The 13,319-nt window shown below is 44.3% G+C and overlaps 1 protein-coding gene across 4 annotated transcripts in view; it reads left to right on the plus strand.

Annotated features, from left to right (window-relative positions):
• rev3l (REV3 like, DNA directed polymerase zeta catalytic subunit) overlaps positions 1-13,319 on the plus strand; it is a 91,611-nt gene that overhangs the window by 28,568 nt on the left and 49,724 nt on the right. For 3 of the 4 annotated variants that reach the window (XM_080790303.1, XM_080790304.1, XM_080790305.1), the window contains exons 2-4: positions 4,861-5,053; positions 6,378-6,452; positions 12,856-13,016. In XM_080790303.1, coding sequence (XP_080646429.1) covers positions 4,861-5,053; positions 6,378-6,452; positions 12,856-13,016 — 429 coding nt within the window. Of the gene's footprint in view, positions 1-4,860; positions 5,054-6,377; positions 6,453-12,855; positions 13,017-13,319 lie in introns of those variants that run through there. The other variant, XM_080790306.1, reaches the window with a different exon arrangement.

Genomic DNA, 13,319 nt, shown 5'->3' on the forward strand with positions numbered 1-13,319 from the left:
ACAAATTCATATTGTGTCATTATGCTATGCATCGTGAATCTTGAATTTTTTTAACAAATCTGATCTGGTACGAGGCTCCTCTGGGGTCCTGGCACAATAATTTTCAGATGAGGTTTCGGCAACTTTAGGGACAAACCAATTAATTGGGGGGTCCACGGCATGGGGATGTTTGGGAACCCCCGGTTGAAATAATTCAAACATTAGGAAGCAAGGCCAAAATAAGCGACCACACTTCAGAAATAAGCAATATCAAACGAGCAACTTTACAGAAAAAGGAGCCCACAAGTCACTGACATGGCAACACTGTATACCACTGTCTGTACAGTCACAGTACCCCCCCCCCCCTGGGCCCCTGTTCCCTCCATCCCTCCACTGTCTGTACAGTCACAGTATCACAGTGTCCTCCTCCCCCCTTTCCTCATTCACAAATCGGACAGGAAGGAAGGAAGGAAGGAAGGAAGGAAGAGGCTGGCAGCTTCATGTGTGCCTGGGAACAATAACAGTGTGGGACTCGTACTCCAGTAACACCATTCGTGAATACATCTTTTCCAAACTCTAAAAGCGAGCAGGCTGCATTTTATCGTCGCTGCAGCTGCACGTTGTGACCTTGTAGCTCTGCTATTTAACTTTTCGTTTTTTTGCCTATATAAAGATATGCCCAAAATAGTGACAGTGAAAGTGGTCAATTTCACTATCCTTTATTGCTGGCTAGACTGACTGGAGACTAGAGAATGTATGAGAATAACTATTCAGATTGTAGGTCTCCACCTACAGTTCAGGCAGAGGTACCGTACAATTCTGCACTTAATCTTATCTAACAATAAACAGCCAAGATTGTGTGCGATCAAAACGTTTTGGCATCTATTTACTTAGTTGATGTCATCACAAATGTGACGGAGGAGCACTATTTCAACATGCTTAACAGAAGAATCTCTAAGGCTGTCCAAGTGAAGCTAAGGCGTGTGGCCATTAGGCTAGTGGGAAACGGCAATGCACTCAGCTTGCAGACACATACTGAGCAGGTTTGCAGGGAGCAGGCGTATGAAAGTAAAAAAGACAAAATGAGGTTCCAGTGACTTCCATGAGTTTAATGTCAAGCCTGTAGTGTACTGTACACACCATGACTACTGCATCAGACTGTATCGTATCAGGGATGCGAGACACATCCAACACCCCCCCCCACCCGAACATTAACCTCTTGGTTTTCAACCATGAATGGCTTCTCTGTCTTATCCTCCCACACACCTTATCTCTATTGCTTCTTCCTGTTTCTGTACTGTCTGGCTCACCCCCTCTGTGCCTCTTGTGATCTGACCGGCCTCTCCCTCCTGTACACACGCAAGCATGTATGCACACACACACAGACACACACACAGACACACAAACGCATTATAGACACTTTCACTACCCTCTGTTTCCCTCCCATGCTGTCTTCCGTTTATTCTTCTCATCTCCTCTGGCTTGCACCTCTTTTCTCTCTTTTCTCTCTCTCTCTCTCTCTCTCTGTCTGTCTCTCCAGCTGGGTGGAAAGAAGCCCTTGTTTATTTCTCCCTACTGTCTGTCATGGGCTTGTGCTTTGCCGGTGCTGTTGCCTAGCAACTAGCAGCAGTGTGTGTGTGTGTGTGTGTGTGTGTGTGTGTGTGTGTGTGTGTGTGTGTGCACATTGACATGGCAGGCTGAAGAGAGACAACTGATTGGTAGTCATCCCTCACTGCCAACGTGGCTGGCAGCCTTTGTGTGGCACCCGGTAGTGTCACAGACGCACTCACACACACGTAGCTGCACTGTCCTTATGGAAACACATGGTATATACCAGGCGGCAAGGAATCTCCGTTAGATTTGAAGGCCACTTCCTGAATCTCTTAAGGAGAACTCCGTATGGGGAATTGCGTTCTCCTCTGTTGCATCATTGCATGTAGACATGCAGACCTTGCAAAAGTAGCCAGATGCTACATATCTGCTTTATTGCGCGAGGCCCGAGGGTGAGGGATTTTGCAGGGCCCCCAGGTTTTATTTTGACCGGCTGCTGCCTATCGCAAGTATTTAAATATCGGCAGCACCCGCAAGATTTGTGTTGGGACCTGCGGGTACCGCGGGATGATCCTGATCCCGCTCTACCCCAGGGGTCTGTCCTGGGTCTACTCTACACCAGATCTATTTGCTGACAATAGCTCATCTACAAGCTCTTATTTGTATTGATGTGTTCAGTTTCACACAGTCTCTGTGGAACATGTTCCACCAACATTTTGCTGCTTGTACCTGTATGAATAAGTGACAAATAAACCCTGTTCTGGATTTTTGATTGCTGCAGAATCAGACTGGTCACAGGCTAAATCTGTTACCAAATCTATTGAGAATCACTGCAGAGTGATCCATCCTCTCCTTCCAGGACAATGCATGGTGTGTAGATGATTTGAGCGTCCTCATTATCTTTCAGCTGCACATCTTATCACTGGAAGCAATCAGCAGCTTCATGCATAGATATGCTTAGTGAGGAAGGGAGAGGCATTTTTTAATATATATATATATTCTGAGGGCAGAAAATAGCGTTTTGGGCCAGCCATTGCACAATTGGGCCCTGGGGACTGCGGCAGTGTGCACACAGCACCTGTCATACCATAATACGGTACTAGGTTGGCACAAAATGAGAGCGTGTGTGTGTATGTGTGTGTGTGTGTGTGTGTCTGTGTCTGTGTCTGTGTCACTGACTGACTTGTACGATGACTGAAGCCTGGGAGTCACTGTGTGCATGTACTCGTGCATGCTTGCACGTGTGTGGGAGTTTGTGTGAGTGTGTTTGCTGCTTCTGTGTGTTTGTGTTTATGACAGACTAGGTTTACATGTGTCCGCTGTGTGCATGGATCGGGGTTGATCGTGTGGAGCATGGTCAGCACAAACATTCCCTTCCTCAATTGAAAGCGAGCAGCAGTGATGATCGGATGCATGTGCAGAGTCAGACCTCTTCTGAGAAGCCTCTGGGTCCTGCTCAACACTGCCACCCCTTGTCCAAACAATCTCACATTAATATACTTTTTTACTTCATTGAGAGAGAGAGACCGAAGAAACATCTGCACACTTGTTTCTAGACAAGAGACATACTTTATTATATGGCAAAAACTTGCAATGTTTCGACCCTTTAGGTCTTCATCAGGCAAATGTTCATGACCAAACAACGAACATAATTCTGGCCCTGGAACCACAGCATACGGAGAGAACACTGCCTTCTCCGATCTGCCTGATTGACTTTCGTCTGACGTTAAGTTATCCTTAACATAATGCAATTTAAGTGAGACAAAACGGCCCCGCCGTCGGCAATATATGTAAGGAAAGGGCTGGTTTGCTCCGACACACACACACACACACACACACACACACACGGACGGACGGAGCGTGGTAGAATGGACCCAGGCACGTTGTCGAGGGACTGCAGTGTACACTGCTAGCCTCGGATGACCCTCCTGTCAGCACCGAGTCAATCCCCCGCTGGCGTATACGACACAGCATTGTCTGCCTTATGTCTCTTTGGCTTATCTAGTAATCTGTTTTAGAACACTGCCCAGGGGGAATGGGCATTTATACAGTAGTAACAGTACTGTACACACCCGTTTTATATCGACTAAGTACACTAAAGATGGTGGCTCAGCACTAACCGCCGCATGACGGACGGTGACAATAGCCAATCTACAGAGGAAGTAAGAATCACGCTTTGCGTCTCGTTGCCTGGATGATGTCACGCACTGTCCTCGTAATACCTCATTGTCCACCGGATGACCTCATTCCCCATCACTCTTCCTCGGGACCCTTTATAGTTCCTCTCCATGCCCGCTCGTGTCATTTTACCCATAATGCACTCTGGCCATTTAGTTATTTAGCTAATGGGCTGCCGTAACTCTGTGTGCTCTGCCGTCATGAATCATACCTCGTGCCTCTTTTCACCAGCCGCTTTTTTCTTCTTGGTTTTGTTGCACTCATCCGTCAGCCCGTGCCTGAGCGGAGACCCCCCACCCGGGCCCACCCGGGCCCACTCTGGCCTGGCTGCCGGTTGGACGGCGTGTGTGTGTGTGTGTGTGTGTGTGTGTGTGTGTGTGTGAGGGAGGCTTTTTACTCTGGATGACCCTCATCTCCCCTGCTTGATTCCACCCCCCCATCCTTCGCCCCCCACCACCACCACATACCATCTATCTCAATTGGGAGCTGTCACTGGATTTAATGGTCTCTGTAAAAGTCTTCACGACTTGGGCCAAAGCATCTTGTGTGTGTGTGTGTGTGTGTGTGTGTGTGTGTGTGTGTGTGTGTGTGTGTGTGTGTGTGTGTGTGTGTGTGTGTGTGTGTGCGCATACTACTAGGACACTGTCTGTCACCCATTCATTGAAGGACTTGTCGCCTTAATGTTGGATTGATTTATGTGGCATTGGAGGTCGGATTTATTTTGGACCCACTGTGTGAAGTAGCTCTGAATTTACCTGATTAGTAAATACAGTGGGATTAATGCTTTAGCCAATAGTTTTTGGCCAGAGTCATGGGGTTAGCGTTATGTTCCTTCAGCCCTATGTTCCCCCAGGGTTGGGGTTAACGAAAGGCTAAGGGATCATAGACCAAGTCCTGTCTGTGGACCTGTGTCTACATCCATTCTAGTGCTCTGATTTTGGCATATTGAATGGCAATGTTAAATACTCAATGAACAATACAACAAACATGTGACTTCAGGCTTTGCCCTACTGTTGGTGCATATAACCTCCTCGTCCCCTCTTTCCAGACCTCTCTCTCTGTGCTAACCCAATCAACCGTAACTGCCCTAAAGAAAATGGTTTCAAACACAAACGTAACCATTTTGCTTTCCTCTCTGTCACTGTCCTTCAGGTCAGAAGACGTGTCTCCACATCCACGGCGTGTTCCCCTACATCTACGTGCCGTACGATGGCCACAACCAGGAGGATTCGGAGCGCTACCTGCGCCAGGTGGCCTTTAGCATCGACAGGGCCCTCAACGTGGCCATGGGGAACCCTGCGTCCAGCGCCCAGCACGTCTTCAAGGTGGTGCTGGTCTCGGGCATGTAAGTACCACAACCACCACCTGGCCCACCCTATCAGTTCAGTACCTCCACCACCACCACCTGGCCCACCCTATCAGTACCTCCACCACCTGGCCCACCCTATCAGTACCTCCACCACCTGGCCCACCCTATCAGTACCTCCACCACCTGGCCCACCCTATCAGTACCTCCATCACCTGGCCCACCCTATCAGTACCTCCACCACCTGGCCCACCCTATCAGTACCTCCATCACCTGGCCCACCCTATCAGTACCTCCACCACCTGGCCCACCCTATCAGTACCTCCACCACCTGGGCCACCCTATCAGTACCTCCATCACCTGGCCCACCCTATCAGTACCTCCATCACCTGGCCCACCCTATCAGTACCTCCATCACCTGGCCCACCCTATCAGTACCTCCACCACCTGGCCCACCCTATCAGTACCTCCATCACCTGGTCCACCCTATCAGTACCTCCACCACCTGGCCCACCCTATCAGTACCTCCACCACCTGGCCCACCCTATCAGTACCTCCACCACCTGGCCCACCCTATCAGTACCTCCACCACCTGGCCCACCCTATCAGTACCTCCATCACCTGGCCCACCCTATCAGTACCTCCACCACCTGGCCCACCCTATCAGTACCTCCATCACCTGGCCCACCCTATCAGTACCTCCACCACCTGGCCCACCCTATCAGTACCTCCACCACCTGGCCCACCCTATCAGTACCTCCACCACCTGGCCCACCCTATCAGTACCTCCACCACCTGGCCCACCCTATCAGTACCACCACCACCTGGCCCACCCTATCAGTACCACCACCACCTTGGCCCAACCGCTAAAACCTGCGTCCCGATTTTGGGCATTTCATTACAGCTGAAAATTGCCCAAAATAGCAGATTGACGAGCTCACAAGTCACAACTCGTCGCATGTGAGCTTGTAGATGTTTGTTTGTTTGTTTGAAAATGTAAAAAAGAAAAAGTGATATTCTCAATACTAGAGGGTATGCACATGCATAAAGTGAGTGTCATTGTCAGATAGGACTTTTCTGTTTGAATGTATGGGCTGTCAAGGCCAGAATGTCGTTTTTTGACATTCAGTAGGCGTTACCGCATAACCTCCGGATACGCATACCCTCTAAAATATCATTGTCACATTATCTCTATCAACGTATATGATTTAGTCAATATTGCCCTAGTGTGCTCTACAGACCAGAGCTGCACAGAATAAGAGTGAAGTGACTACAGAAGAACTATATGGCCATTTTGGCGACGTGATGTTTTCTGCTTCTAATTGTAATGGTGTGTTCTGTACCACTTGTCCCTGTCCTCCAGGCCTTTCTATGGCTACCATGTCAAGGAGAAGCAGTTCATGAAGATCTACTTGTTCAACCCACAGATGGTGAAAAGGTGAGCTTCTGCTGGATAGATTGAGCTTGAATGCAGCGAGAAACCTTGTCCTCGGAACCCCATTGTTTTGATGGGTTGCCAGTCCTCCAGCTCACTAAACAGGAATCGATTGCCACGTGTTCGTGTGTGCGTGAGTTCGTGCACACACACGCACACACACACCTGATAGCACAGACAGAGAAGTTATTGTTTATTTGCGCAGAGTTATCAGTTGGAGCAGCAGCGTGAGGCTGGATTGATACTGGGAGAAAAACGAGTCCGTAAGAGAGAAAGGCTTTGCGTAAGGAACAGTGTGAGAGAGATAGAATGGGGAGGGGAGCGGGTGCAGGGAAAAAGGATGCATAGAGAAAGATGGAGCAACAAAGAGAAACTAGCAAGGTATGGTACTAGGGAGGGATACTGGCAGAAAGGGAGAAATCAACAAAGAGAGAAGGTGAGACAGCAAGATGGACAGATTAAGGCTGAAAAGGATGGAAAGAGTACGTGGGAGAGGGAGAAGCATATCTCTCCGGTCAGAAATGGCTCGGAGTACATCGTCTCTGCCCGAGAGGGACCAGATGGGAGCAGGAGGAGGAACTCACTGCTGCCCCCAGCTGGCGGAGTCAGGTTAACGTGAGCCTTCAAGGTGTGCTAAAATCTGGATTCATGGTGGTTCAGCCAAAGTTAGTTACTGTATGCTCCTAGTCAGTTAGTTACTGTATGCTCCTAGTAAGTTAGTTACTGTATGCTCCTAATAAGTTAGTTACTGTATGCTCCTAGTAAGTTAGTTACTGTATGCTCCTAGTAAGTTAGTTACTGTATGCTCCTAGTAAGATAGTTACTGTATGCTCCTAGTAAGATAGTTACTGTATGCTCCTAGTAAGATAGTTACTGTATGCTCCTAGTAAGTTAGTTACTGTATGCTCCTAGTAAGATAGTTACTGTATGCTCCTAGTAAGTTAGTTACTGTATGCTCCTAGTAAGTTAGTTACTGTATGCTCCTAGTAAGATAGTTACTGTATGCTCCTAGTAAGATAGTTACTGTATGCTCCTAGTAAGTTAGTTACTGTATGCTCCTAGTAAGATAGTTACTGTATGCTCCTAGTAAGATAGTTACTGTATGCTCCTAGTAAGTTAGTTACTGTATGCTCCTAGTAAGTTAGTTACTGTATGCTCCTAGTAAGATAGTTACTGTATGCTCCTAGTAAGTTAGTTACTGTATGCTCCTAGTAAGATAGTTACTGTATGCTCCTAGTAAGTTAGTTACTGTATGCTCCTAGTAAGTTAGTTACTGTATGCTCCTAGTCAGTTAGTTACTGTATGCTCCTAGTCAGTTAGTTACTGTATGCTCCTAGTAAGTTAGTTACTGTATGCTCCTAGTCAGTTAGTTACTGTATGCTCCTAGTCAGTTAGTTACTGTATGCTCCTAGTCAGTTAGTTACTGTATGCTCCTAGTAAGATAGTTACTGTATGCTCCTAGTAAGTTAGTTACTGTATGCTCCTAGTAAGATAGTTACTGTATGCTCCTAGTAAGATAGTTACTGTATGCTCCTAGTCAGTTAGTTACTGTATGCTCCTAGTAAGATAGTTACTGTATGCTCCTAGTAAGATAGTTACTGTATGCTCCTAGTAAGTTAGTTACTGTATGCTCCTAGTAAGTTAGTTACTGTATGCTCCTAGTAAGATAGTTACTGTATGCTCCTAGTAAGATAGTTACTGTATGCTCCTAGTCAGTTAGTTACTGTATGCTCCTAGTAAGATAGTTACTGTATGCTCCTAGTCAGTTAGTTACTGTATGCTCCTAGTAAGATAGTTACTGTATGCTCCTAGTAAGATAGTTACTGTATGCTCCTAGTCAGTTAGTTACTGTATGCTCCTAGTAAGATAGTTACTGTATGCTCCTAGTAAGATAGTTACTGTATGCTCCTAGTAAGTTAGTTACTGTATGCTCCTAGTAAGTTAGTTACTGTATGCTCCTAGTAAGTTAGTTACTGTATGCTCCGGTAAGATAGTTACTGTATGCTCCTAGTAAGTTAGTTACTGTATGCTCCTAGTAAGATAGTTACTGTATGCTCCTAGTAAGATAGTTACTGTATGCTCCTAGTAAGTTAGTTACTGTATGCTCCTAGTAAGTTAGTTACTGTATGCTCCTAGTAAGATAGTTACTGTATGCTCCTAGTAAGTTAGTTACTGTATGCTCCTAGTAAGATAGTTACTGTATGCTCCTATTAAGATTGTTACTGTATGCTCCTAGTAAGATAGTTACTGTATGCTCCTATTAAGATTGTTACTGTATGCTCCTAGTAAGTTAGTTACTGTATGCTCCTAGTAAGATAGTTACTGTATGCTCCTAGTAAGTTAGTTACTGTATGCTCCTAGTAAGATAGTTACTGTATGCTCCTAGTAAGATAGTTACTGTATGCTCCTAGTAAGATAGTTACTGTATGCTCCTAGTAAGATAGTTACTGTATGCTCCTAGTCAGTTAGTTACTGTATGCTCCTAGTCAGTTAGTTACTGTATGCTCCTAGTAAGATAGTTACTGTATGCTCCTAGTAAGTTAGTTACTGTATGCTCCTAGTAAGTTAGTTACTGTATGCTCCTAGTAAGATAGTTACTGTATGCTCCTAGTAAGATAGTTACTGTATGCTCCTAGTAGGTTAGTTACTGTATGCTCCTAGTAAGATAGTTACTGTATGCTCCTAGTCAGTTAGTTACTGTATGCTCCTAGTCAGTTAGTTACTGTATGCTCCTAGTAAGTTAGTTACTGTATGCTCCTAGTAAGATAGTTACTGTATGCTCCTAGTAAGATAGTTACTGTATGCTCCTAGTCAGTTAGTTACTGTATGCTCCTAGTAAGATAGTTACTGTATGCTCCTAGTAAGATAGTTACTGTATGCTCCTAGTCAGTTAGTTACTGTATGCTCCTAGTCAGTTAGTTACTGTATGCTCCTAGTAAGTTAGTTACTGTATGCTCCTAGTCAGTTAGTTACTGTATGCTCCTAGTCAGTTAGTTACTGTATGCTCCTAGTAAGTTAGTTACTGTATGCTCCTAGTAAGATAGTTACTGTATGCTCCTAGTAAGATAGTTACTGTATGCTCCTAGTCAGTTAGTTACTGTATGCTCCTAGTCAGTTAGTTACTGTATGCTCCTAGTAAGATAGTTACTGTATGCTCCTAGTAAGTTAGTTACTGTATGCTCCTAGTAAGATAGTTACTGTATGCTCCTAGTAAGATAGTTACTGTATGCTCCTAGTCAGTTAGTTACTGTATGCTCCTAGTAAGATAGTTACTGTATGCTCCTAGTAAGTTAGTTACTGTATGCTCCTAGTCAGTTAGTTACTGTATGCTCCTAGTAAGATAGTTACTGTATGCTCCTAGTCAGTTAGTTACTGTATGCTCCTAGTAAGATAGTTACTGTATGCTCCGGTAAGATAGTTACTGTATGCTCCTAGTCAGTTAGTTACTGTATGCTCCTAGTAAGTTAGTTACTGTATGCTCCTAGTAAGATAGTTACTGTATGCTCCTAGTCAGTTAGTTACTGTATGCTCCTAGTCAGTTAGTTACTGTATGCTCCTAGTAAGATAGTTACTGTATGCTCCTAGTAAGTTAGTTACTGTATGCTCCTAGTAAGTTAGTTACTGTATGCTCCTAGTCAGTTAGTTACTGTATGCTCCTAGTAAGTTAGTTACTGTATGCTCCTAGTAAGTTAGTTACTGTATGCTCCTAGTAAGATAGTTACTGTATGCTCCGGTAAGATAGTTACTGTATGCTCCTAGTAAGTTAGTTACTGTATGCTCCTAGTAAGTTAGTTACTGTATGCTCCTAGTAAGATAGTTACTGTATGCTCCGGTAAGATAGTTACTGTATGCTCCTAGTAAGTTAGTTACTGTATGCTCCTAGTCAGTTAGTTACTGTATGCTCCTAGTAAGTTAGTTACTGTATGCTCCTAGTCAGTTAGTTACTGTATGCTCCTAGTAAGTTAGTTACTGTATGCTCCTAGTCAGTTAGTTACTGTATGCTCCTAGTAAGATAGTTACTGTATGCTCCTAGTCAGTTAGTTACTGTATGCTCCTAGTAAGATAGTTACTGTATGCTCCTAGTAAGTTAGTTACTGTATGCTCCTAGTAAGATAGTTACTGTATGCTCCTAGTCAGTTAGTTACTGTATGCTCCTAGTAAGATAGTTACTGTATGCTCCTAGTCAGTTAGTTACTGTATGCTCCTAGTAAGATAGTTACTGTATGCTCCTAGTCAGTTAGTTACTGTATGCTCCTAGTAAGATAGTTACTGTATGCTCCTAGTAAGATAGTTACTGTATGCTCCTAGTAAGTTAGTTACTGTATGCTCCTAGTAAGTTAGTTACTGTATGCTCCTAGTCAGTTAGTTACTGTATGCTCCTAGTAAGTTAGTTACTGTATGCTCCTAGTAAGTTAGTTACTGTATGCTCCTAGTCAGTTAGTTACTGTATGCTCCTAGTCAGTTAGTTACTGTATGCTCCTAGTCAGTTAGTTACTGTATGCTCCTAGTAAGTTAGTTACTGTATGCTCCTAGTAAGATAGTTACTGTATGCTCCTAGTCAGTTAGTTACTGTATGCTCCTAGTAAGATAGTTACTGTATGCTCCGGTAAGATAGTTACTGTATGCTCCTAGTAAGATAGTTACTGTATGCTCCTAGTAAGATAGTTACTGTATGCTCCTAGTAAGTTAGTTACTGTATGCTCCTAGTCAGTTAGTTACTGTATGCTCCTAGTCAGTTAGTTACTGTATGCTCCTAGTCAGTTAGTTACTGTATGCTCCTAGTCAGTTAGTTACTGTATGCTCCTAGTAAGTTAGTTACTGTATGCTCCTAGTAAGTTAGTTACTGTATGCTCCTAGTCAGTTAGTTACTGTATGCTCCTAGTCAGTTAGTTACTGTATGCTCCTAGTAAGTTAGTTACTGTATGCTCCTAGTCAGTTAGTTACTGTATGCTCCTAGTCAGTTAGTTACTGTATGCTCCTAGTAAGTTAGTTACTGTATGCTCCTAGTAAGTTAGTTACTGTATGCTCCTAGTAAGATAGTTACTGTATGCTCCGGTAAGATAGTTACTGTATGCTCCTAGTAAGTTAGTTACTGTATGCTCCTAGTAAGATAGTTACTGTATGCTCCTAGTAAGATAGTTACTGTATGCTCCTAGTAAGTTAGTTACTGTATGCTCCTAGTCAGTTAGTTACTGTATGCTCCTAGTAAGATAGTTACTGTATGCTCCTAGTAAGATAGTTACTGTATGCTCCTAGTAAGATAGTTACTGTATGCTCCGGTAAGATAGTTACTGTATGCTCCTAGTCAGTTAGTTACTGTATGCTCCGGTAAGATAGTTACTGTATGCTCCTAGTAAGATAGTTACTGTATGCTCCTAGTAAGTTAGTTACTGTATGCTCCTAGTAAGATAGTTACTGTATGCTCCGGTAAGATAGTTACTGTATGCTCCTAGTCAGTTAGTTACTGTATGCTCCGGTAAGATAGTTACTGTATGCTCCTAGTAAGATAGTTACTGTATGCTCCTAGTCAGTTAGTTACTGTATGCTCCTAATAAGTTAGTTACTGTATGCTCCTAGTAAGATAGTTACTGTATGCTCCTAGTCAGTTAGTTACTGTATGCTCCTAGTCAGTTAGTTACTGTATGCTCCTAGTAAGTTAGTTACTGTATGCTCCTAGTAAGATAGTTACTGTATGCTCCTAGTCAGTTAGTTACTGTATGCTCCTAGTCAGTTAGTTACTGTATGCTCCTAGTAAGTTAGTTACTGTATGCTCCTAGTAAGATAGTTACTGTATGCTCCTAGTCAGTTAGTTACTGTATGCTCCTAGTAAGTTAGTTACTGTATGCTCCTAGTAAGATAGTTACTGTATGCTCCTAGTAAGATAGTTACTGTATGCTCCTAGTAAGCTTGAGGAAGGCATTTGAATCGGACCACCGTCTTGTCTCTTCTCTCAGCCCTTTGTTTCCTGTTCCTCCACACTGACCACTGATCTGAAATAAAGCAGAAAAGGCCAACAGTAAATCTTAAAGGAGGGAAAAATGCTGAAGTGAACTGTTAAATCAATCTTTCTTTACCATTATATATTAATTGTAATGTTCTGAGTAGCACAGAAGAAGAATGGATTTTTGAAGAGAAGTGTTCACTGGAGAATAGGGCCATACATTCCTCAACACTCTCAACTGTTGAGGAAACGGCTTTGATTGGTCACCTGAAGGTCATTTTGGTCATCCCGTCTTAAAATATCTATACCAACCTTTTTAAAGCCTTTCCAACTGTCTCCGACGGGAACTAAAGACTGATTCATGCTCTCGTTTGCACGACGGTGTCGCACTTAGAAAATGGCAGACCTGCAATCCCTACAAAGAGTATTCTGGGGCTTAACCCAGCTCTCTTGGCTCGTTCCCAGGGTGTGTGAGCTGCTGCAGAGTGGAGCGGTGATGAACAAGAGCTACCAGCCCCACGAAGGCCACATCCCCTACCTGCTGCAGCTCTTCATCGATTACAACCTCTACGGCATGAACCTCGTCAACCTGGGGGCCATCAAGTTCCGCAAGAGCCACCGCAAAGGTAAGGAAGAGACTACAACCACTCTGAGGCGTTGAGCAGTTAATCAAACTAATTGATCATATACAATAATTGTCTTTCTTTTTGAGCGGTGCTAGCTCCTCCAACATGCGACGCTGTGTGTCTATTCCTTATTATTCCGCCCCCTGTGATGTCATGTGTGGGTCAATACATCCTCATGAGACACAAGGACTGTCTAAAGAGGACGAGACGCGAAGACCGTAAGGGCGCCGCCATGTTGCTCACATGCTGCTCCATGGAAGGAAAGAAACATGCGCAGTTGAGACCAAGGAAGCTGAAGGAGGA

The sequence above is a fragment of the Protomyctophum bolini genome, assembly GCF_963924005.1.
Source record: "Protomyctophum bolini genome assembly, chromosome: 19".
In the NCBI taxonomy this organism is placed as follows: domain Eukaryota; kingdom Metazoa; phylum Chordata; class Actinopteri; order Myctophiformes; family Myctophidae; genus Protomyctophum; species Protomyctophum bolini.